Source organism: Zootoca vivipara, chromosome 10, assembly GCF_963506605.1.
Source record: "Zootoca vivipara chromosome 10, rZooViv1.1, whole genome shotgun sequence".
NCBI lineage: Eukaryota > Metazoa > Chordata > Lepidosauria > Squamata > Lacertidae > Zootoca > Zootoca vivipara.
This window is the reverse complement of record NC_083285.1, coordinates 6096270-6119938: the sequence shown is the minus strand read 5'-3', so window position 1 is coordinate 6119938 and position 23669 is coordinate 6096270. Positions and strand designations below refer to the sequence as shown.

The following is a 23669-nucleotide window of genomic DNA, read 5'->3' as shown; positions in this document are numbered from 1 at the left end:
GACTGTCCCTGTCTAGATAGGAGATCAGGGTCATATACCTTGGACTTTTCCATTCTATCCTCACTTTTTGGGGGGCAGCTTAGGTTAAATGAGTTGAATTACCCCAAGGCCATCTAGTGAGTAGGGATCTGTAGCTATATCTTCCTGCCTCCCCCAATTCTGTCCAAGTCCACATACTCTGTATTTGCTACTCTGTATGCAACATGTGATATATGTAAATTTAATTAATGCCTCTTCTTGTGAGTGTTATTGCTTAGGGCAACAACAGAGTGCTTGCTTAAGCAGACTCAATCAGACATACAAGTATATAGAAAAAGAAATGGGAAGAATATTTGGGGTTGGTAATGCCCTTAAAAACCTTTTAAACTATATATGGGATTCTTCAAAAGTGTCTGTGTCCTTTTCCCCCCAGGTTGCTGGTACTCTGTCCTCAATCATGGTTTTCCTTGTCATTGTTGCCATTGGTTATCTGTTTGAACCACTGCCACAGGTAAGAGTCTCTCATATATGTGTTTTCATTCCAGTCTAAATTGGTACATAAGCAGCAGTACCACCACTTTTGTTAAAGCATTGCACAATCTAATGTTTAGAGCGGTAAGAAGATAGAATGTTCTGTGCTGCAACAGTAAGCTCAAGAATTGGTTCAACTGCAGGGTAATTTAATGGCATTGGTGATTACTGTGTATCAACTTTTTCTAACGTCCTTCCCGAATATCTGCAATTGGAGGGAAGGCTTTCTGGTCTGAATGCCTGTGTGATTCTCATTTGGCTCTGAGTCACTAACCAGCTCTCTTTATTTGTCCTGTCTTTGGTCTCCATACCTGTAAGCATGCAAGAAATTAAATGTGCTTTAGCAATGAAGACTTCAGCTTTGTAATTCTAATTCAGCACTTTATACGTGTTACTTTGTCACCTTTTATACTTTCAACCATAGTGGGACAAGAACTATCAGCCAATTATTAGCGGGAACCTCATTGTTTGGGTCCTCAGGTTATACGAGTTGCAAGTGAGAAGTCATAGTTCGATCCATTGGATGCATGCCGATGTGCTGACACATTTATCTTGAACATAATAGTTCTAGGCTAATGAGATATTATTTTAGCCAAACAAAAGTTATCAGTTTCCTAAAGATCACTGCTTCTCTTTCCTAAGATGAAGATCAGAAACATGTAGAGTGAGATCCCAAATAAGGCTTCAGAGATTTTATTGCTGGTAGGCCAGGCCGTTGCCCTGTTCACTTAACTGGAAATAAATAAGGCAGGGAGTGATATGATTGGGAAGTGACAGTTTCACAGTAGCTAAGTAAGAGTCCATTTGCTTGGTTAGCTGGAGTGGAAGAAGAGCACTTTGCACAAGCCATAAAAGGTTTGTCAGAGGACTTGAAGATTAGCATTTTATTAAAAAAAACAAATATAAGGATTACTTTGTATGCTTTCCTGGGATCTGCGCGAACCATAAAAGGCTAACAGAGAAATCCCAGTTAGAAACTGGTGCAGGCCAAAGGGTTTTGAATACAGAAAATAATCTTAGTAACCTATTATTCTAACAAAACACTGGAATCTCCATTTTGGACCCTAAAATATAATGAGGCAACAGATAGTTACTTCTCTTTTCAGAACAACAACTTGGGTGTGGAGGTAGCGCAACTGCCCAAGGAAAAGGGGGGGGAGAGATCACCACTTTGAATTGTATATTACAGGGCTTATAAAGTATGCAAATGGTGTAGTGCGAGGGTGGGGGAACAATAATTCCCATCATCCCTGTCTAATGACCCTTCTGGCTGGAGCTTAAGTTTCCCCAATTTCTTTGGGCAAGAATGCTCCTCCTCTCTGCTGTGAAATCAGTTGTTTGGAGTGTTTAACTTCTTCTGAATGAACTTAACTGATGTCATCGATGCTTTAGCTGAGATTCCTGCATTGCAGGGGTTGAACTAGATGACTCTTGTAGTCCCTTCCGATGCTACAATTCTATGATTCTATGAATTGTACCCTTACAAGGGAAACACATTGATTTTTGAAATGGGCCATCCAGGAAGGCTGCAGCTATAGGCACTTTAAACAAAACCCTGCTGATGTTTATCATCAAGGAATCTCGTTTGGTTTCTGATGAAATATATGTGCAGATAAGCAAAAGATCAAAAATGACATGTGACTGCATGGCTGTTTACACTTGCTAAACTTTGTTCTTGTGTATGTAAATAGATCTCCTGCATAGAACCTGCTAATTATATACACTTTGGAATGCTTTTTTTTAAAGCTGCAATACGGTTTAAAAATAAAAATAAAACCAAACTCTTCTTAAATTATGTTCCTAGGCTGTGCTTGCAGCAATTGTAATGGTCAATCTTAAAGGCATGTTCAAACAGTTTCAAGATATCACTCGCTTCTGGAGGACCAGCAAGATTGAACTGGTGAGTGACCTTGATTCTGATCAAAGTGCATGTAGAACGTTTCTGATATGGTAATCCAGTGGTCCACCTGCAATGTTGTGTCGCACAGAAATAGTTGCACTGTGAGAGTCAAATGATGCAGAAAGAACAAAGCTCCACGTCCCAAAACTATGAACATGAAGAGATATTGCAGGAGAGGGTATTGAAATGTGCTTAAGATCAGTTAGGCCAGGCATCCCCAAACTTCGGCCCTCCAGATGTTTTGGACTACAATTCCCATCTTCCCCAACCATTGGTCCTGTTAGCTAGGGATCATGGGAGTTGTAGGCCAAAACATCTGGAGGGCCGCAGTTTGGGGATGCCTGAATTAGGCAATTCAAGGTCTCATCTGCCAGTGAAACCCTTCCCTGCTTAGAAATGCAAAGCCAGTACAGTGGATACATTAGGTTATATCCACCTAACTTCTGCTTAGAGTCGACCCAACAAAATTAATGAACCCAAGTTAGCTATGGCCATTTATTTCAGTGGGTCTACCCTGAGTTTGACTAGCAGTGCCCTTTGCATGGAGACATGGCCCTTTGCAGGAGCAAAGATCAAGGCTTGACTCCTGGCAAACCCTGGGTTCTCTTGCCCTAATCTGCATTGTTAAGCTATCACTAAGAACTGCTTAGAGCCATATTTCTGTTTATTCTCTCTCTCTCTCTCTCTCTCTCTCTCTCTGTGTGTGTGTGTGTGTGTGTGTGTGTGTGTGTGTGTGTGAGTGAGTGTAACCACTTTTATTTGATGATATATATATAAGTAGGGAAATCCTTTTCTGGGAAGAATGAAAGAAGAATGAAACCCATATGGGAGATTTTTCTCAGTACACCACCTGCTTATTTTATAAGAACAAATAGGGTATGCAATCCATTTCATCAATGAGGCTTCAAAATAAGGCCTTATTTGCCCACACATTTTTTAAATACATGTTAATGTGCACACTTGGTTTGCCTATCACTAGTTTTGAGTGTACCAGTAACAGTTCAGACCTGTTTCCTTCCCACAATTTCCTCTCCCCACCCCACTCCCGCAAGTAAAATGTGAGTGTGGAACATGGTTGGCCTTTTTTGAAAGTGGTCTTGAGTGTTTGTAATTGACTCACCAGGCTTTTATTTGAACCTGCTGGAAAGTAGAAACCCTATATTATTGATTAGGTGTTTGTTTTGTTTTGTTTGTTTTGTTTTAGGCTATCTGGATCGTAGCATTTCTGTCCTCAGTTTTTCTGGGGCTCGACTATGGTTTGCTCACTTCTATAACTTTTGCAATGATTACCATTGTGTACAGAACACAAAGGTGAGGCTCACTTTTAAACATTTATTCTCTCAAATCAAAGCTGGTGGTGGGGGGAGTAAAGAGGGACAATCTCCTTCTCCATGCTCAACCAATACAGTGTAGTTTGCTGAGCTAGCTTGTCCTCCCTACAATGGAAGGTGAAGTCATTCATCAAAATGGTTGATTAGGGTACCACTTCTGCTTGCCGGCAGTTTGGTAAGAGACCTTCTTGCATCTCTTCCAACCCGATCAATCCCTCCCAGTGCAGCTGGAAGAATATCTCAGGGAAGAGTTCATTGGGAAAGCAAACATTTGCGCTGTAGTATAAATGGCACCTGACTCTAAAATAATATTGTAAAACCTAAACTAAATGAAAGTAGTGAAGAGCCATAGCTCAATGGTAGGACATCTGCTTCACATGCAGAAGGTCTTAGATAGAGCTAGGAATGTCCCTAGTCTAAAACCATGGAGAGCCGCTGCCCGTCATTGTAGTCAGTAGTAAGCCAGATGGACCAATTGTCTTACTCAGTATGATGCAGTTTCCTGCTAAAGGTAACTCAGAATCGGCATCATCTCTTCTATCAAATTTCTCTAGATTGCTTTGAAAAACACAGGCCCAGCACTCAGTTTTCAACCCGTTTTATGGCTGGCCATGTATATTACCAAGAACTGGAATTTCTGCTAATGCCTCTCTGTTCTGGCCTTTGATCAAGGCATTGCATCAAAAGAAACCTGTTGGGTTACTTTTGATTTCAGTTCTGATCTTAAGTCCTAAAAAGGACTTAATTTACACCTCAAGCAGCCAATAAATGGCAAGTTGCAACTTCTCTTCAGTGAGTCACAACCAAGAAATTACAAGCAATACACTGTATATCCAGGATCTACAGAAGGAGTGGGAAGGCAGCAAAACTGTCTAAGCAGACCTTATTTGCAACTGAAGTAATTTCCCAAATCTGATCCCCAAACAGAAAGCAGGTTTGAAGTGTAGGAAGTGTCTATATCAGGCATGTCAAACCTGCGGCCCTCCAGATGTTTTGGACTACAATTCCCATCTTCCCCAACCACTGGTCCTGCTAGCTAGGGATCATGGGAGTTGTAGGCCAAAACATCTGGAGGGCCGCAGGTTTGACATGCCTGGTCTATATGATTCCATGCACGTTGAAATAAGGTCCAAAATATGCTGAAGTCAAAGTGTTGTTCTCCCTTCACACCCCTCTTCAATTTTATTTCATAATATTTAATATGCTATACTGCTTGATTGTAAAACAAGAAACCTCAAAATAGTTTCCACTCACTGTTTCTGGATAATGGGCACCAGGCCTTTACCAAAGAGGTAAAGATGTTAGTGGGAGCCTCTAACAGAGATTGCTTTTATAGCCTCTTAATACAGAGACTCTTTCTCTACAGTCCACAATACAGAATCCTCAGCCAGATTCCCGGTACAGACATTTACTGTGATATAGAAGAGTATGAAGAGGTAAGAGGGTGCTAAGTCTCTTTATACCCCCTTAAGAAGGAAGGAAAGTGCTCTCTTTGATTTAAGATGGAGGGGAGCAGTAACAAAGCCTTGGTTGGGAGTTGAATCTGAATCCCATAGGACCCCATTCTGAACATTAAGATCCATTCCTGCCACATGGGGAGATGAGAGCAGGAATGCCAAATGGTTCTTTGGAAACTAGCAGCTGGGACATTTCTGGAGGGAGAAATAACCAGAGCCATGAGGCATGTTCAGAGATGAGACGGGAGTGCAGTGCATGTGTTCAGTAGTCATGCATGTCTGTTGGTGGGGAATCTTACCAGACTCGCCCCCACCCCACCCTTGACTTAAGAACTCAGCTAGCTCCCCTGCTCTGATTTCTAGTAAGCTTCAGGCCTGTTCTACCCATGTAGCAGAAACAGGAGACTGAATCCTGAGGTGTTAGGAAGGACTAGCAATTTGAATGGCTTGAATAGTGGTTTAGAAAAATTAATGGAGGATAAGGCTGTGTTCTTCAACCTCTGTCAGAGGCACTATGCCCTTGAATGTCAGCTGCTGGGAGGCACAATTTGAGGAATCACTGCTGCATTCAGGTCCTGCTTCAAGTCTTCCTTCCCAGAGGCATCTAGTTTTGGCCACTGGGAAAACAGGATTCTGGCTTGGTCCGGCAGGGCTCTTATTTTTCTTACAACTGCATCACTTTAGACTGTAGGTCAGTGAGAAATCAATTTTTTGAATGCTCTCCAACATTCTACTGACACAGCAGAAAGGCAGCTGGGTTAGAGCCTTTCTTTCTGAAGCATTAGTTTTTAATTTTTCGGAGGTTGTTGTTATTTTTACGTGGGGGAGCATTCAAAACCTGGAATGCTCCACCTGCAGTTTGGAGTGGTTTAGTCTGGTTCTAGCACATCCTAGCTTGTGAGACCCAGTCCAAATTCAAGGGCAGATAGCAACAGTCTTGGAAGCAGGTCAGAGCAGAGGTGAGGTATTTGAATCAGTTTCTTCTTTCAGATGTCGTAAGATTTTTGTGCTCTTAATAGATGTGAGTGTTTAGACTGACATCTTCCTGTATGAAGCTGAAGTGATATAGTCCCTCTATGGCAGCTCCTGCTGCCTCACAAATTCATGTATAAGTCTACCCAAAGGCACTACTAAAGGGATCTTTAAGGTTGCCCTCCTTCATTGGGATAGGAACTGACCCAGGTGGAGATTCCAAGGCCATTTCCTGTCAAGTAGATCCTCATTGCAGGAAGCAAGGAAGTTGGGAGCTAGAGGAACAAAATGTGTGTTAGTGGAGTGGAAAAGATCACCACAAAAATCTGGAGTTTAATCTTGCCCTTTCCCACCTCCCCCTACTCCCATGTGTACTATATGACCCCTGGGCAGCATGTTCCAGCATGATGGACAATAGGTACTTAAGCTCTAATGATTGTTTATTTGGTAGCAATATAAACAAGTTGAGGAATATGTGCTTTCTTTATTAAAAGAATCTCTTCTTTCCTTAGGTGAAAGAATGCCCTGGAATCAAAATATTCCAGGCAAATGCCTCGCTCTATTTTGCGAATAGTGATTTATATATCAATGCACTGAAGAAAAAGGTGAGGAACAGCAATTCATTTCTACTCTCTGTCCTATTGAAAAATGCTATGACTGCCATTTCACACTGCAGAGAATTACATATTTGACTACTCCCCTGTCTAAAAAGGAAAAATAAATCTATGTACTGTACAGACAACACTTGGATTCTAGACCAATGTTCTTCTCGATATGCTAGCTTTTTACAGGCAGGGTGGTGTTTGTTTCTTAGGCATGGGAGCACTGATTCTGTTCACCCATTCTGGTTTTTCACCTGTAGTCTGAGAAGGTACAACCCAGCAACAGAGTTATTTATGTGAGTTTTCTGATGAAGTGTTTCATCTCTAAGCCACCCATGTCACATTTGGGTGTGTTAGGAAAGCCTTCTGTCTCAGCCGGCCCGAGCTAAGAATAGTTGGATTAGTTCTTGAAGCATTTGAACATAGCTCCATTCTCAAGCATAAATTTGTGTTTTGTTTTGATTTTTACCCCACACATACACAGAATCTAATTTGACACACTTACAAGTTACCTTGCTTGTTACTGGCATTAAACATAGAGGTCCTATATGTTGCTATACTGGTGTATCTCTTCTCTTACACCTCAAATCAGGTGGAGTAGTGATATTGGAAGCTCCAGGGATGTTACTGTAATAGGTAGTGCTTGTTAAAACCAAATAAAAGCTCTGTTTTCTAGTATTCCCTGCCCCCCCTTTTCTCTTTCCTAAGTAGCAGTTCCATTAAAAAGATTTTTTCCAGTGTAAATTCTCCAAATTGGCAGGTGAATTAATTTTACTTCCTTAATAGCTGCTGAAAGGTGACCTTTTAAAAGGCAAACAAAGAATCCTGCAGCACCTTAAAGGATAATGAATGTTGTTATGGCAGAAACCCATTGCTTGGTTACCACTTTATAAAGATGAATCTTATCTGGGGTTTGTTGGTTTGTTTGTTTGTTTGTTTGTTTGTTTGTTTGTTTGCCTGCCTTATTTCTGCTATAGACTGGTGTTGATCCCTGTGCAGTCTTGGCAGCAAGGAAGAAAGCCCAGAAAAGGCACAAAAAGGAACTGAAGCACCTTCATGAACAAAAGGAAAAAGCAGTCCTGAAAGTGGTAAGCCTTGCAAGTGTTTCCTAGCACAGGCTCTGGCTCCTTGTTGTTGTTGTTGTTGTTGTTTAGTCATGTCCGACTCTTCGTGACCCCATGGACCATAGCACGCCAGGAGAAGGAACTGGCAAGCCACTCCAGTATCCCTGCCAAGAAAACTCCATGGACAAAGACAACAGGCTCCTCCTTAGCAGTGATTTAATAAATTGAGAACCAGCCTTGGGAATGCATTCTTCCTCCTCCAAATTTCTCTTCATGTAAAGCATTAATTCCCCCCTCCTGCTGCTAACTGAAATGTCTGCTGTATTTGCCGAATGTTAGTTGGGTTTCCAGTTTGCCTGGATCTAAAATTATAGTTTGTACAGAAACCTGGTTAGCATTAACCAAGGTTGAGATGAATGCTGGCATTTTACTTAATCAGTGGGAAGAAAGGAAATTCATTTAAGAGAAGGGTCAGATGAAGGAGTATCATGTTCTTGAGGCTGGTGCTATTTTTGAGCTATCCATAGGCTATGTTTTGATAGTTGGCTACCCTTGTGCGGTATTATGCATGATTTTTACAAGGGTGTCAGTGCAATAGGAACATAAAGGTGTGTGTTTAGTGCGGCTAAGGCTGTTTGATTGACAATTTTGCATTTCCTTTATGAGGGAGAGAGGGAGGGAGGGAATACTCAGGAATTAAATGGGTCTGTTTCAAGTCCATTACGACATGCAGCATGTGAGCAACAGTTTGCCTTAATAGAATTTCTGTTAAATGCAAACATTGGGATTTGGGGAGAGTGCTGGTGACATGTGATATGAATAGGGAGCAAGATATGGATCAAAACTAGCTGTTACTTTTGTTGCTTGACCACACTTCCCCCTTGTGGTGCAGAATGAAACTGTTGCATCAAGAGAGAGAGTTACCATCATTGTTCCTCCTGCTGATCTAACAAAAGAAGATTTTACTGTTCCAGAGAGGCATACCTGTACAAAAACAAAGAATGACTGGAGAATTATGTTTTAAATTCAGACTTGTTTTAGAATGAGGATATCCTAAGGGCAGATTCACACACCTGTTTTTGAAGGGAAAAGAGACATCATAATCCTGTAAAACTCACCCTGCCATGAGCAGAGGTGCCAACTTCTGAGGGAGGGGGCCATGTTGTGTTGTGTGTGATGATAGGGCATCAGGAGGCAGCAGGGGTGGAGCCGAACACAACAGCACTGTGGCTTCAATGGCCAGGGCTCCTTCTCCTGCTGTCACGACCACCTGGGAGCTGCTTCCCTGCTCCTTCTCCTCCATGGCAGGAAGAGGAGGAGCTGGCCACTGAAGCCATGTCACACTTGGCCTCCTCTGTCACCTTTTGAACATGCCCCCCCAAAATATTGGGGATTGGCCCCTAAGAGATGGTGCTTCTGTCCTTGTAAGACCTCAGTTTTTCATATCCCAACATTGTGCTTAGTTTCTACTGTAGTGTGTTTCAGGCAGAAGTAACTAGATTTTTTTTAAAAGGTGGGCTCTTTCAATTGGATTTTTGCATATCAAGGGGGTGATTCTTCCCAACACATATGCTTGAGAGAAAGGACCAGAGCCTCTCCACCCACCCCGATTCCACATACAGAAGCTGACTTGACAGGAATGAAGTAGAATTTATTTCAACACTAGTAATGGGACAGCATCCTCCACATCTGAAAGAAGCAGGCTGGTCGAGGAGGCAGCACACACAGCTTTATCCTCCAATGGAGGCAGCAGCCAGTAGAATTAGGAAGGCTCCCTAAGGCAGTGTTTCACCCTATTGGTAGGGCCGGCTTTTGATCTTTCACATCAAAATTATCAGGGAGTTGGCCCCCAAAAGGCAACAAAAGAAGTTGAGTTGGCTGCAGTCCTATACTCATGTACTTGGGAGTAAGCCTTATAAATAGGACTTCTGCATAGAAATGTGATGAGCTCAGCACCTCAGTTACTGCTCACGCCGATGTGCCCGCTTTCACTTAAATATATTGCCCCCACCTCACTGAACAACCTTTTACCTGAAGGCTTAAAAACAAAACCTAACTATCCCAGAGTATCCTTCAGGGGATCTTTGTGAAGGGGATGACTAATAAGTTGGAGTCTCAAGCGGGTGTTCTTTAAATAAACAATAAAGATTTATTTTTAAAACAAAGTAGTATAATACAAGTGGAGAAACATAGGTTACTTCAATAATAATACGCTAGTTCATTTCAATTCGTTTTCAGAGGTTTCGGCTTTATACTGTAGTTTGGTTCCTTTGCCACTACCCACCCCTTTAACAACTCCAGCTCCTCAAGTACTTTCAATAATAGTCATAAGGGCTCACCACACACCCCTTCCTTCACTGGGTTTTGAGAGTCTCTTCTTTCCTCAGAAGAGTCTCTCCCCTCCAGACTAGTTTGAGACCTAAGTAGACTGATCTTTTCCAGCTCCTACTTCTCCTGTTTCACCCTCAGTCTCCCAGCAAGATTTGGTCCTATTATTCCTGCAGGACACTACACTCAGTCCTTCACTGTACACTCGGAGTGGATGTTTTCTCCAGAACCAACTCTCCTTCCTCAACACTCTCTGTATTTCAACCTGACTCCCATCCTATCTCCCTACCTAACTCCCAACCTCCAACCTCCCTCCTCAACCACCTCAACTCAACCACCCACTTAACCACACTAACCCTATCTCCCTCCAAAGCCTCTCCTTTTAAACTTTTCCTCCTAGAACCACAGCCAATCAGAGGCTGCCATTCTTCAACCATTTGCTGGCGGGAGAAAAAAGTAGAAATAAACACTTGTGTTTCCGTCACAACATGTCTCCTTATATAGTAACGCTGATACTTGTCCTTTGATATTTCCTAATTTGTATGTAAACATAGTCAACCCTTTACATTCATTTACACAGAGAACAAGTGTGCATGCTATTTATGATTATGATTATATTATTATGTAGAGATAATATGACATCCTGTGCTGATTGTAGGAGTCTGAAAGAAGCAAAAACCTGTATTTAAGTCTGGTATTTGTTTATCTTTTGTGAAAGACAAACTACACAGAGAACAGTGTGAAACATGAAGTAATGAATGACGAACTGCCACTCAATGGAAAGTTCTCTGCAACTATACAGGACTCTTCTCCCGATGAGCTCGAGCGCTTTATGGAGCCAGTGACCAATATTCACACAATCATTTTGGATTGTTCACCTGTGAACTTCATGGATTCAGTTGGAGTCAAAGCCCTAAATTCAGTACGTAGCATCTTATCTCATTGCCATATCCTACACTTAATACCTTGCTACCAGAATACATTTTGCTGCTTTAAGGCAAAGCTTCATGCATCCATGTACCAAGTGAAGAGAATGAGGCCAAAGGAAGTTCTCTTGCACAAGACCATGCACAGCTCATGTCCATTTCAAAGAGGCTTGCACAGGAGAACTTCCTGCTGTCTTATACCTCAAAACAGGGTGGGAGGATTTGTGGCCTTCCAAGTGTCACTGGTCAGCCAGTAATCAAAGATGATGGGAGTTACAGTCCAGAAAAATCTGGGGGAGCACAGGCTCCCTAGCTATTTAAGCTGCAATCCTATAGACACTTAACCTGAGAGTAAGTCCCATTCAACTTGAAAGGACTTAGCTTCAGCGTAGGCATGCAAAGGATTGCACTTCTAAGCACCATACTCCTTGCCTCCCAATTTCTCTTTGTATTTTTAGAATAACTGCTCAATTTTAAAAGGGCATGTGTATGTTATGACGATGACTTTTAAAATACATATATATTAACTGCAAATTAATTTCTGCACTGTTGTAGATCATAAAAGAATATGGAGAAATAGGAATCTCAGTGTATATCAGCGGCTGCAATGGTAAGCCTGTTTGACGGTGGGAAATCATGGACATGCTGTGGTCACTTTTGACTCCCCCCCCCTCTCCCATATCTAGCCTTGCATCATATAATCTAACTGGCAGCAGGTCTCTAAGGCCTGAGCCAAATATTGGTCTACTGCCTGATTGTACATAGCAAAGATGCTAAGTATTGGGATTGCACCTAATACCTAGATGCCAAAAACATGCTGTGTTACTGATGTGTGGCTTCCTGATCAACCCCATATCGTACAAACTATGCCTGTCTCTCCTTTCTGCCTGAAGTGCAGATGAAGTGATTGTAACACAAGCAAATTCAGCTAAAGAACAACAGGAGAAAGTGCTAATGTAAATCCTAGCAAACCTACAACTGTTGAAGATAAACCCAAGAATGAGATACTTGGTCCTTACCTTTGCCTGTGTAACTGCTGGCATTTTTGAAGAAACAGGAGAGGATCTTGTTAGTTGGTTGGTTAACACACTAGTTGCTGTTAAAAGAACAGCCTGGAGGCTGTATGGAGCCCTGTGACTTTTGATCCACTTTTATCCAGCTGTTTTTTAAACTCGGCAGTGCCCTCTAGTGTGCCCAAAGGTGCTCTTTGGCTTGCAGACCTCAAGGGTGCTTGAACGGACACAAACACCTCTTCACAGCCATGGGAGTTAGAAATGGTGTCTTAAAATATAACAATTTTGTGGGCCATGTCCAATGCTGCAACACCAATGAAGCCACCAACTTCAGGGCATGGATCAAAGCTTCCTATTCCTCTCATCTCCTCACATGGTGTGAAGTTCCATTGTGAGTGGACATCCTTGTGTTGATGAAACTAGTTAGTTGAATGCCACTCAGTTTCCCCCATACTGGGACACTAGAAATACAGCCGTAGCTCTTATATTGCACCTGGAACAAAGCACACACCACCCATTGTATGCCTTGTTCCTCCTCCAGCTACATAGGCAGGTGTGTGAGCTTTTGCATAGGTAAGTTGTTTAGTCAGATGACAGCAACGAAATAAAAAGGCCTTACAATTTTATACACACACACACACACCCCTTTAAAGCTCTCTTTTTCTTTTCTACCTAGGATCAGTTGTGGAGAACCTTGCTAGACTACATTTCTTTGACAATGCTGCTCAAAGAGACTTGTTGTTTCCCAGCATCCATGATGCTGTCCTCTTCAGCCAACTGAAAGGCCTCTCAGCCTTGCAGACTCCTGTAGATGTTGTGTTGTGAACTCCTGCATCATAAATTGTATGGTGGTGCATTGATTAACTTCCAAGGGCTTCTCTTTAATACTTAATTTGCACAGATTATACAGAGCCTAAGATTAGCTAGTCTTACGGGTATGTGACACAGTAGTAGGGCCACCTTGTTTTCTGCCAGGATGCTCTCTGAAGAATTTGAAGCCTTAATACTTTCAAAAATTGAAGTCGGGTATAGCCTGAACTGGTTTGTACAAAAAAAGAAGACTCGTGTATTTTCCTGAAAGCATCCTAAAAGATTTGGGAGTTTCTTTTTTGTTGTTCAGAAATGTGCCAGCAGATGAGATATTGCACTACATGGATTTTTTAGCACTGTGGATTACTGAAAAGAGTTCAGATGATGCGGCAAGCCTGGAAGACATGGACTGCTTGCTACTTTCCTTTGATGCTTTATTGTGGAGGCATTGTTGTAAAATGTATTCTTGTACCATCTACTGAAGAATTGCACTGCACAATATCTTTCAAATGTTCAGCACTGGCTTTCAAAACTACATTTTATGTAGTCAGTTTTTAAAATCCCATAAAAGCCATTTTTTGCAGCTTGTGTTAAGTTCTTCCATTTCCCTTCTGCTTATTTTTAGATGTTATGGTAGTTAAGATAGGCACTGTCAAAGTGTCACATACCTATAGGTTAAAGGTTTTGTGACTGGAATGGTGCCCTGAGACAGTAATGTCTATTTTTCTTTTTTAAAGGGGGGGGCAGTGATCTAGTCTGATTAAGCATATTGCTATGGTAATTCAAGCATATAATGAAAAACCTTTTACACATTTCCTCCTAAATGACACCAGAATCTGATACAAAAAGGCTGAAGCCCACAGCATCAGCTTTAATTTCACTTATTATCAGGCCAAACATTGGTGCCAGTCTGGAGTGAATGTTGGGTTTTTGGGTGTTAACTACAAACTCCCATCTGGTGTATCAATTACCCAGTTTGTGGGGCACTGTAAAAAACAGGTTTTCACTGCAAAATGACTCCAAAACTCTGGCACCAGTTTCAAGGAAATCCCATATGTTGGGGTTTGTTCTTAATGAAGCTACCATATACTCCACTTTCAATGAGGTAGTTACTGATTTCACAGTGCTGTACAAGGTATGTCCCACTCAAAAGCTTGTGGAAAAGAAGAGGTGCTCCCAAACAGGGTTCATTAGATCTGGGAAGGGTAATATGCAGTTAATGAACTACACCATGTAACTTGGAATATTCCATTTATTTCTACTAGTCCAACTTGTTACACCACACACACGAACTAGAACTCTTGATATTACTCTGCATAATGTTAGCCATATAAAGGAGATTTCTCAGTGGTATCTAGAATCAGTTGTAAGTCATATAGCGAGGTGTAGCACTGAATTTGGCATATGACTTGATTACTTTGTTCACAGCTTCCAAGAAATCTTTTTCAGTGGCAATCTTTCTCCTTGCTCTGATGGCAAACATACCTGCCTCTGTACAAACACTTCGAATTTCAGCACCTTGCAAGGAAGAACAGTAGATGTAAAAACAATCTGAAACACTATCACCACCAAACGGGGTGGTGGGGGAGAGAGAACGAACAAGAACTATGATGTTTGACTTACCAGTGCTGTTAGGGCACAGTCGAGCTAGCAACTCAAATCTTATGTCTCTTTCAACACTCATTGAACGGGCATGTATCTTGAAGATGTGAGTTCGTCCCTTAAAAACAACCACAGACAAAGCATAAGGGCTTCATCCCCTTGTTGCCAACTACACAACACATCAGTGTTGGGAAGGCCAAAGACAAAAGTCAGCAGGGCAACAGATGTGACTTGTAATTTGGTACAGTGTTACAGTCCAGCCACACACCCCTCCACCATTCAAGCAAGGGACATTGTCAGTTTAGAAACACATTCCGGTTAGGCAAAAAGCACTTGAGGGTTCAGAGTAGGACCAGTGGCCTGGGGAAAATTCAGGGGGCCAAAAAGACAGGCCTGGAGAGCTGCCCGATACTCCCCCATCTTTGATGTCTAGTGATGCAGCTTGGGAGTAAAGCAGTTGCTCAGCCAATGCGATTTACCCTTTGAAGGGACAACAATGGGGAAATGCATCCTTAGGCAACTGCTGAGGCTCCAGCACTTTGGAAAGGTCCAGAGCTGCTATACTGCAACCATCTCCTTGCCCACCAGCCTCCACTAATCCCTTATCTGCCCCTTCTCCTGAGGAAGAGGGGAGGTGAGTGAGCAGGAGGCAGCAGCTGCTGGCTCATGGGTTCAAGCCCCAGAGTCAAATGTTGGGTGAAAGATTTCTGCAGTGCAGGAAATTGGACTAGATGATCTTTGTGGACCTTTCAAACTCTACAATTCTATGAAATAAAAACCTGCACTTTCCCTTAAGGCTTCATACTTTCCTACTGCCTATGCTGTTGTCCATCTCACCCCCACAGAACAACAGGAAGCGCAGACAGAATCCTGTGGCATCTTCAAGACAAGCACATCACAGTACCACCTTTTGTGGGCTGGACTGCAATATTATTTTCCTTTTTGTTAACTGCTACAACACAGAGTTACTCTTTTGGAATTTGTCACTAGACAGAAGCACCAGGTCAAATACATAATTTGAAATAGAATCAGGCAAGAAACAAGACAGACAGGAAAGGACTAAAATTGCCCGCCATAATCCTTTTGACAAGAAAGAATCAGCTACGGTGCAAAATGACTATTTGATCAAATCCATTTTCTGAGAGCTAATAGAAAAAATTCTCACCTTCAGTCCTTCAAGTTCTAATAAATGTGTTCTTATTGACTTCACTTAGTATCAAAATAAAATCGTCTAACCTCCAGATCTGGCAGGCTAAATTCTATCTTTCTATCCAGTCTTCCAGGCCTCATCAGTGCTGGATCCAAAGTATCAGGTCTGTTGGTTGCCATCAGTACTTTAATGTTGCCTCTTGGATCAAAGCCATCAAGCTGGTTTATCAATTCTAGCATAGTGCGCTGGACTTCATTGTCCCCTCCAGCTCCATCATCAAAGCGAGCCCCTAGAAAGAGACAGCAGGAGAAACACGTAAGGCACCCTTGTTAACTGTACCCCCAAAACAAGAAAATGTCATTCAAGTGTACTCCCTTACCATGTTATCTGTGGATATTGAAGTAAATCAAAATATCACATTCTTTTTTTACAAAAAGGATATTACTAGCAGGATATACTTTTCCTTGTTCTTTGCTGGTGCTACAGAGACCAGCATGAAGTAGCACAGCAGAGAGGACAAATATCAAGTTGCTTCTGCCATTCTATTACCTAATCTTCCAAACAGACTAACCTGACAAAGAGAAAGGGGACCTGGTTTGAATGATAAATTCACCTATGCTTTAATATGAGCAGGGTGCTAGGCCACACTTACTTACTTCCCTGTTCCTGCTGTTGCTGCACCAGACAAAAACAAGCCAGGGTGTGGCTTGTTGTTATGCAAAAACTCGAGCTAGTGGTTTGTTTCTCTCCAAACGCACCAGGCATCCTGGTGCTAAGCCAGGCATCCCCAAACTGTGGCCCTCCAGATGTTTTGGCCTACAACTCCCATGATCCCTAGCTAACAGGACCAGTGGTCAGGGAAGATGGGGATTGTAGTCCAAAACATCTGGAGGGCCGAAGTTTGGGGATGCCTGTTGTACTCCAGTTTCTGAAGAGCACCAGCTTGGTGAAGGCTGATGTAAGGTGATACCAACCTCCAATAGCATCAATTTCATCAAAGAAGATAAGGCAAGCTTTTTTTGTTCTGGCCATTTCAAAGAGTTCCCGAACCATTCGAGCACCCTATTAAAAGAAAGGCAGACAGTTTACTTTCATATAAAGCCAACTGTCACTTGAGTTAAGAGTATTTAAAGTAAATATTAAAACTTCCAAATGAATCTACAGAACCAAGAGGCAAGACTGTGCTCGTTATGGAACATCATTTTAGTTGCAGTTTCTTCCAGGACATAACTAGTGCCTGGCTGTCCCAACTCTTGTGAATAGCCTACTGTACATCATACAGTATCTCACATACCCTACATAAAAAGACAGGCTTCAGATTCTGTATGCCCCAAACTGCCAGAGGAGTGAACAAATATATAAAGAGGTCCAGGTTTCTAATCATACTGTATAGTATTACATGCAAAGACTCTTATCCTCCTCTTCAGGATAACTTAAAAGAGATTTAAAGTATAGTTTAAGCAGGCTTTCTGGAAACTCCTGACCTCCCCCAGTATAGATGCACAGACATGTTCCCTCTTTTCATTACCTCTCCTACGTATTTCTGCACCAGCTCAGATCCAATCACTCGGATGAAGCAGGCATCAGTCCTATTAGCAACAGCACGAGCACAGAGAGTTTTTCCTGTCCCCGGCGGGCCAAAGAGAAGCACTCCTTTAGGGGGCTCGATCCCCAGATTGACAAATCGTTCTGGCTGTAGTGGTAGGGAGACAGTAAGTTTAAAAGTTGCACAGACAGGATGAAACGCAGTAGCTTTCCCTGGCCCTAGACTGGACCCAATGGCAGCCAAAGCCCTGCAGGAACCCAAGCTTGCCACAGCAGTACAATTTTAGTACTATCAATGAACTGCCAGGAAATCTTCCATTTTAAAAGTAGTGCACAAGTCAAGAAGGGACCCAGTGGCAAGAAAGCTGTGAAGCACATAGTAACAAGAGAGTCAGTGCAAAGCCAATGGGAAGGCACTGAAGCTTCAATAATGTAAGCAGATAAAGACATTTCCCTTTGCCATCCCCCTTCTCCAAGTCTCCAATGGTCCATGCTCCCTGCCATTTCACAAAGACAGCACTGCCCTATTCAAGCAGTCAGCTTGATCACAGGAGGATACTAACAGGATAGCATCTCTGTGAATACCTAATACTAGTGTGACAGACTACAAAAGGGCATTGTTCTTGTGCCCCACTTGCAGCAGCCTAGAAGAGAAATTTCCAAAACAGTGGACTGGATGAAGTTTTGTCAGATCTAACAAAACAATTCATACTTTCCTCGAAAGGTGAACAAAGGGAACATCCTAAATCTTGACAATTGAAACGTAAATTGATTTAAAAGCCTTTTGACTACTGAATAATTTAGGCTCTTGCGGTATATGCAATTAGCCCTTGAAAGCTGTAAGAGGAAGAAAATCAGATCACACACACTTTCTATTACAATACTTACATGAAGCAAGGGTGTTTCTACCACCTCTCTTAGCTTCTCAATCTGTTCTTTACAACCTCCAACATCACTGTAGGTGACATCAGGCTTTTCCTCTACCTTTGTTACAAAACAGATGTGCACACATCTTTGTTATTTGCAATAAAAAAATTTTTTAACAGATCTTATGAAATAAGAAGAGCAGGTTACAATGAAGTCAGATTACAAAGGTAAACAATCAAAGGCCAATAGTAATAAGAGTTCTTACCTGCATCATAGTAACAGTTGGATCAATCTTTGGAGGCAGAGGGATATGAATTTGATACTTGTTTCTGTCAACACTGCAGAAATAGAATACAAATGCACATTACCTCCACAGGGGCAAACTCTCTCTTCATAGGGGGTCTGGTAAAAGCATCCTTCAACCATGGCAGAGTGCATAGACTGCAGCCACAGAAACGTAACAGCTTTTCTCCATTTGATACTGGTGAAGCTGGTTACATAGTGAGGGCGAGGGGTCAGAATGGGTAGCTTGGAATACCAAGGGCCACATTTGGACAGATGGATATGCCATGTGGCACCACAGACTGAAGGAATCCAGGTGGAGGGACAACTTGTTCAATTCTTGTCAGTCTCCTACCATTTCTCCAGGGAACTCATATGCTCCACTTTCGTATCATGTTTGGCTATGTTGCTAGGTTCAATGGTGACCTTGTTTGTTGCCTTGTATTTTAAGCCTTGATCAAGTGATCACACTCTACAGATGGTCTGAAAATTAAAACTTGTCCAATTTTAGCTGGATTAAGCCTCAAGCGCCATTTAGTTCAGGATCTAGAAAATAATTTCCTTTAGTTATCAGTTGGTCCCTAACTGGCATTTTGACATTTAAAGCTTCACATGATAGAGACCCTGTTTATCTGATGCCCCCTCTCCTCCATCCCATGCATTAAGAGCTTCTTTCAAGAAGCCCCATTGTCTGAAGGCAGGATCCAGAGCCTTCTCCATGGTAGTATCCCAGCTGTGAAATTTACTGCCTAGGGATAAGGCACTCCCCATGCTCTCCATTCTTGTTCTCTTTTAGAAGGCAGGCAAAGATTATTTTCTTTCAGAAAATGTTTGTTGACTTGTACTCTCATTTTCATCTGGGAATTATTTAAATCCTTACGTATGACGTTGATATTGTTTGTGTTCCATTTTACGAGCTTGTTGTATTTTACTCTACCATTTTTTTCTATTATAAACCTCTCAGGGAATTTTGTTATGCAGCGATGTAAGAATATACTATTTCAGTTTCCAGTCCCAAATCAAAGTGCTGGCTCATTGGATGTTAGACTGGCCCCTTGCATGTATTTTAGGCAGGCAATCAAATATGTTTATACCGCTTGAAAACTATTTCACTTGTTCTACCATGGCTTGTTCGAATGTATTCCATCTTTTAATTGCATTGTGATTTTATAAACCACCTTGGGAGCCCTGTTTAGGGCAGGAAGGCAACATTATATATATATATATATATATATATATATATATATATATATATATATATATATATATATATATTCCTATAAATATAAATGTGCATTCAATCCTCTAGACTCAATGGTTGGTCAAATAGCTCAAACTAAGAACAGTAAAAATACTGATAACAACTCACCCAACTCTCATCCCTTCTTCAATGTCAGTGGGTGCCACCTGATCACTAAGATCAACCACAAATTTGGCAAACTGCTTCACATTGATAATGTACTTGGGATCCTCAGAATCTGCATTGATTATCTTGGTGCATCTAACCAGAAGAGAAAAGTAATTAAACAAGCAATCTGTGAGCAAATGAGGGTTTAATGTGCCTGACAGCCAAGTGCCATTCGAAGTCCAGGTTGCTTGAAGAACTTACAAGAAGGATAAATTTCTGCTGCCCTTGCCTAGGTAACCATAACTAAAAACTCTTCCTTCTACCATATTTCTTTTTCTCCCTAAAACTTAAATAATCATGAACAGCATGAGAAATGGCACTTTAAATATCCAACTAAAGACTGCTTTCAGTGTAACCTACCCCACCCTCAGGGATTTCAAACACCCGGGCCTTAAGATATGATGTTAGAATGAAACATTAAATTAAAGCTCCTAGGAAACAGATAGATGCAAATAGCAAACTTTTGATATTCATGTTGTAGCACAACTCTGTATGCCCTATGTTACTTGTTTGCAACAGGGATTGCACATTACATGTGGAGGATAAAAGCAACGGCTATAATACTATGCATTTTTATAACTGTTTGCTCCTATGGCTGACCAGATAAAATATTTGCATACCTTGCCACTTGCAGTGGCTGCTCACTTTGAAGAGTTTGCTTATCTGCAGCGAGATCCCAGAGAGCAGGGGGAGCCAAGCCAGTGTCTGATTCCTTAATACCTAAAAAAACAAAAGTGGAAAAAACACTTGCTTTGCCACTCAGGTCAATGCTATGCTATATATTCAAGCACTAGCTTGCTTCAATTAGTTTCAGCAGCAAATGCAACATAAACATGACAAAAAGGGGAAAAAACACTCTGCCACTTGCATCAATGCTATGTAATACTCAACAGGTTTGAAAACCTTTCTGAGGGAGCATTTTAGGAGATTTAAACTGGGGGCTTTTAGGTCCCAGTCTTAACAATTACACCACACTAGATAGTCAATTGTACATTGGTTATCCTTTTCCATGTCAGCTTCAACATCCCAATTGTTAAAACTAAGCCGCTCTTTCTATCTGAAAGCATCTCTTCTCTATCGTTTCCCCTTTCTCAATGCCCATGAAGGTTTCTTTGTGTACAGTTCCTTTGTTTTGTTCAACAACCCTTCCTATTTGGAGTTTTTCTTGGGAGTGAGCAGTAATGAACCACAGGACCATATGCTCCATAACTGAAAGGGCAAGACTAAAATGAAAAAGATATATGCTTTCAATGAACCCCAAAAATACAAACCTGTGAGCTCATTGATTTTCTTAAGCAGCTGCTGAATGTCATCTTCGACTTGCTTGATCTGCCTAGAGTATGTACTCTGGCCCTGGATTAGAAAAATCAAGGCAACTGGTGGATATATGAATAGGACTTTAATAGATACTTCCCAAATGCAGACCTATGAACATATAAACCTTATTGATCAGGCCACTGGTCAATCTAGCTTGGTAGTAGGCACTGCAGTTCTGCAAAGTTTTAAGCAGACGTTGAATTTTGTCACATCTTGTTAATCGTGAGCTATGAACCCTGTCACAGCTCTTTGCAAATGAGACACATATTTACTTAAGTCCAACTGGGTCACCAATCTGCAATTTTCATCTTTTCACCAAACCACACATGAAACTGTAATATTTAGGCTGTTGATTTGCTTATTCCAAATTGGATTTTGTTTTGAGGTGGTGTTACTTGAGATGAAAGTGAAATCTTCCAGCTGGAGCAGCAAAACTCACAAATTTATGCATATTTACTTAGAACTAAACCCTGCTGTTTTCAGTGACGCTTACTCTCAAAGTATGTCTTTTAGGACTGTTTATTCCTCCCAGTTGGTTAATGTGGATGTTTCCCAAACATTCCAATATTAGTAGTGTGTGTGTGTGTAATTTTGCTATAAAGCTGTAACTGCAACAAATACTTACATAGGTTTTCAACAAAGCAATATCACCTTCATCCAAAGCTGAAAGACACATTACATAGATCATATTAAAAAGTGAAACAACTTCCTTTTGTACTACTTCCCACCAACAGTCTGAAGACATAGCATCTGGACATAAGTTATTCTGTTTTATTATTTGCAAAAATGTATGCACTGTCAACATTAAACTATATATGGTGGTAAGCAGCGGAAAAGTAAAAATACAATTCTATCCATAAAATAAACACAACACAAACCGGTACATCAAATTAATACATCAACACTGTTAGATCATCACCTCAAAGCCCGAGTGAACAGGTGAATGTTAAGCAGGCATTTGTAGACATCTAACTGATGTACATGTCAAAGGGAAGGAATTGTCACACTAAAGGCTCTGATCTTAGTGGACATGACCAACTTTGGCTCCACAGAGTGCCTCTCCCAAGGACTGAAGTGACCCAAGGAAAGGGTGTATAATGTATAGCTTTCCCAAAGATAACCTGGTCCCAAGTTGTTCAGGGCTTCATATGTCAATAGCAAGACCTTAAACTTGGCTGGGCAGCGTAACAGCAGCCAGTGCCACAATTTAGCCACATCAGCAATATGGGGCTAACAAGAGCAACAGACCCTACAGGGTTAGAAGATGGAGCAAGCTTGTTTTCCCTTGCTCCGGTGGCTAGGACCCAAACTAACAGATTCAAGTTACAAGAAAGGAGATTCAGACTCAACATTAGGAAGAACTTTCTCACGGTAAGAGCAGTTTGACAGCTGACCGGTCTCCCTTGGGAGGTTGTGAACTTTCCTTCACTGGGGGTTTTTAAGCAGAGGGTGGATGACCCTCTGTCCTGTATGCTTTAGCTGAGATTCTTGCATTGCAGGGGGTTGGACTGGATGACCCTTGGGCTCCCTTCCAATTCCAAGATGCTATGATTCTACGTTTAACGTAGGAGGCAGGATTTTAAATTAAATTGAATTCGTGCACCGCCCTTCATCTGCAGATCTAAAACATCTGTAGGGTACCAGGGTTTGGGGGGGGGGGAGAGAAGGGTGGTTTGTGAAGCTGCCCAATGGGCAGAGCAAGTCGTGGCGCGGTGTTAGGATTAGGAAAAGACCTACACACGACGGCTGGGCTGCGCGTTATCCAGGCGCAACAGTGGACCCGGCGCGGGGGGGGGGCGCAAATGAACAGAGGGGACTCCGGCACGCATGCGCACTGGAATCCCAACGGGCGACCAGGGAATAGGCGTCAGGGGGCTTTTCTTTTCCGCAGCAGCTCCTGACTTACCGCGGATGGGTTTGTCCTCCTTCTCCTCCTCTTTGGTTTTGCGTTGGTCGGTTCCCAGGTAATCCGGCATTGTTTCTCCCCCTCAGAGCTTCCTACAGTGGAGACTGCTTCTATCGGCGGCTGCTACTGCGCATGCGCATTACGCAGCATCTCCGCGCTTCTTCCTTCCGGGACTGAACGGGAAATGCGTCATTAGTATTTCCTGCCGCCGCCGGAAAAGACCCCTCTCCTCACGAGGGGAAGGAATAGGTCCTGGAGCGGCTCTGTAATCCACATAGAGATGGGAAGGAAGTTTAAAGCGGTGCACGGCCGGATCTTCCGTCTCGAATGGGCAGCCGCCACTGGGCCGTGGAAAAAAAATATAATGCTCGTTTCCCCAAATCTTGCCGTCTCCGAGACACAGCGCGCGCCGCCCCGCCCCGCTGGATTCTGAATGCAGAGAATCATAGACTTGTGGAATTGGAAGGGAACCCGAGAGTCATCTAGTCCAACCCCTGCAATGCAGAATCTTTTGCCCAACGAGGGGTTCGAACTCACAACCCTGAGATGAAGAGCATCGTGTTTTTTCTACTGACTGAGCTATATCTCTTCAGAAATACCCTTCCCCCCCAAAAAAAAAACACTTCTGATATTCACGACTGTTTTGGGTTTTCTTTTGTTTGCTGTTCCCAGGAATAAG

At 42.1% G+C, this 23669-nt stretch overlaps 2 protein-coding genes across 2 annotated transcripts in view; one reads left to right on the top strand and one right to left on the bottom strand.

Moving 5' to 3' along the window:
* The window catches only part of SLC26A5 (solute carrier family 26 member 5), a 38179-nt gene extending 24052 nt beyond the window's left edge, over window positions 1-14127 (top strand). The window contains exons 11-19 of the mRNA XM_035127393.2: window positions 413-490; window positions 2315-2410; window positions 3615-3721; window positions 5108-5177; window positions 6683-6775; window positions 7750-7860; window positions 10883-11086; window positions 11646-11700; window positions 12780-14127. Coding sequence (XP_034983284.2) covers window positions 413-490; window positions 2315-2410; window positions 3615-3721; window positions 5108-5177; window positions 6683-6775; window positions 7750-7860; window positions 10883-11086; window positions 11646-11700; window positions 12780-12928 — 963 coding nt within the window. The 3' untranslated portion in view covers window positions 12929-14127. The remainder of the gene's footprint in view (window positions 1-412; window positions 491-2314; window positions 2411-3614; window positions 3722-5107; window positions 5178-6682; window positions 6776-7749; window positions 7861-10882; window positions 11087-11645; window positions 11701-12779) is intronic.
* Window positions 14128-14147: 20 nt separating this feature from the next.
* Window positions 14148-23168, bottom strand: PSMC2 (proteasome 26S subunit, ATPase 2). Its single transcript, XM_035127394.2, has 12 exons — window positions 22991-23168; window positions 21710-21747; window positions 21039-21120; window positions 20388-20487; window positions 19729-19860; window positions 18343-18415; window positions 18099-18194; window positions 17194-17358; window positions 16640-16727; window positions 15752-15954; window positions 14537-14633; window positions 14148-14431 (listed from the first exon to the last, which is right to left on the bottom strand). Exons 1-12 carry the CDS (start codon window positions 23058-23060, stop codon window positions 14274-14276), a joined length of 1302 nt encoding a protein of 433 aa, XP_034983285.1. The 5' UTR covers window positions 23061-23168; the 3' UTR covers window positions 14148-14273.
* Window positions 23169-23669: the final 501 nt, after the last annotated feature.

What these genes read in the sequence shown, in the direction of transcription:
- PSMC2 (XM_035127394.2), bottom strand. Translation starts at nt 23,060, where the DNA reads ATGCCGGATTACCTGGGAACCGACCAACGCAAAACCAAAGAGGAGGAG. An exon ending in GGAGGACAAACCCATCCGCG is followed by an intron (nt 21,748 to 22,990) that starts GTAAGTCAGGAG and finishes TGTGTCTTTCAG; the next exon opens with CTTTGGATGAAGGTGATATT. An exon ending in CAACTGTTACTATGATGCAG is followed by an intron (nt 18,195 to 18,342) that starts GTAAGAACTCTT and finishes TTTGTAACAAAG; the next exon opens with GTAGAGGAAAAGCCTGATGT.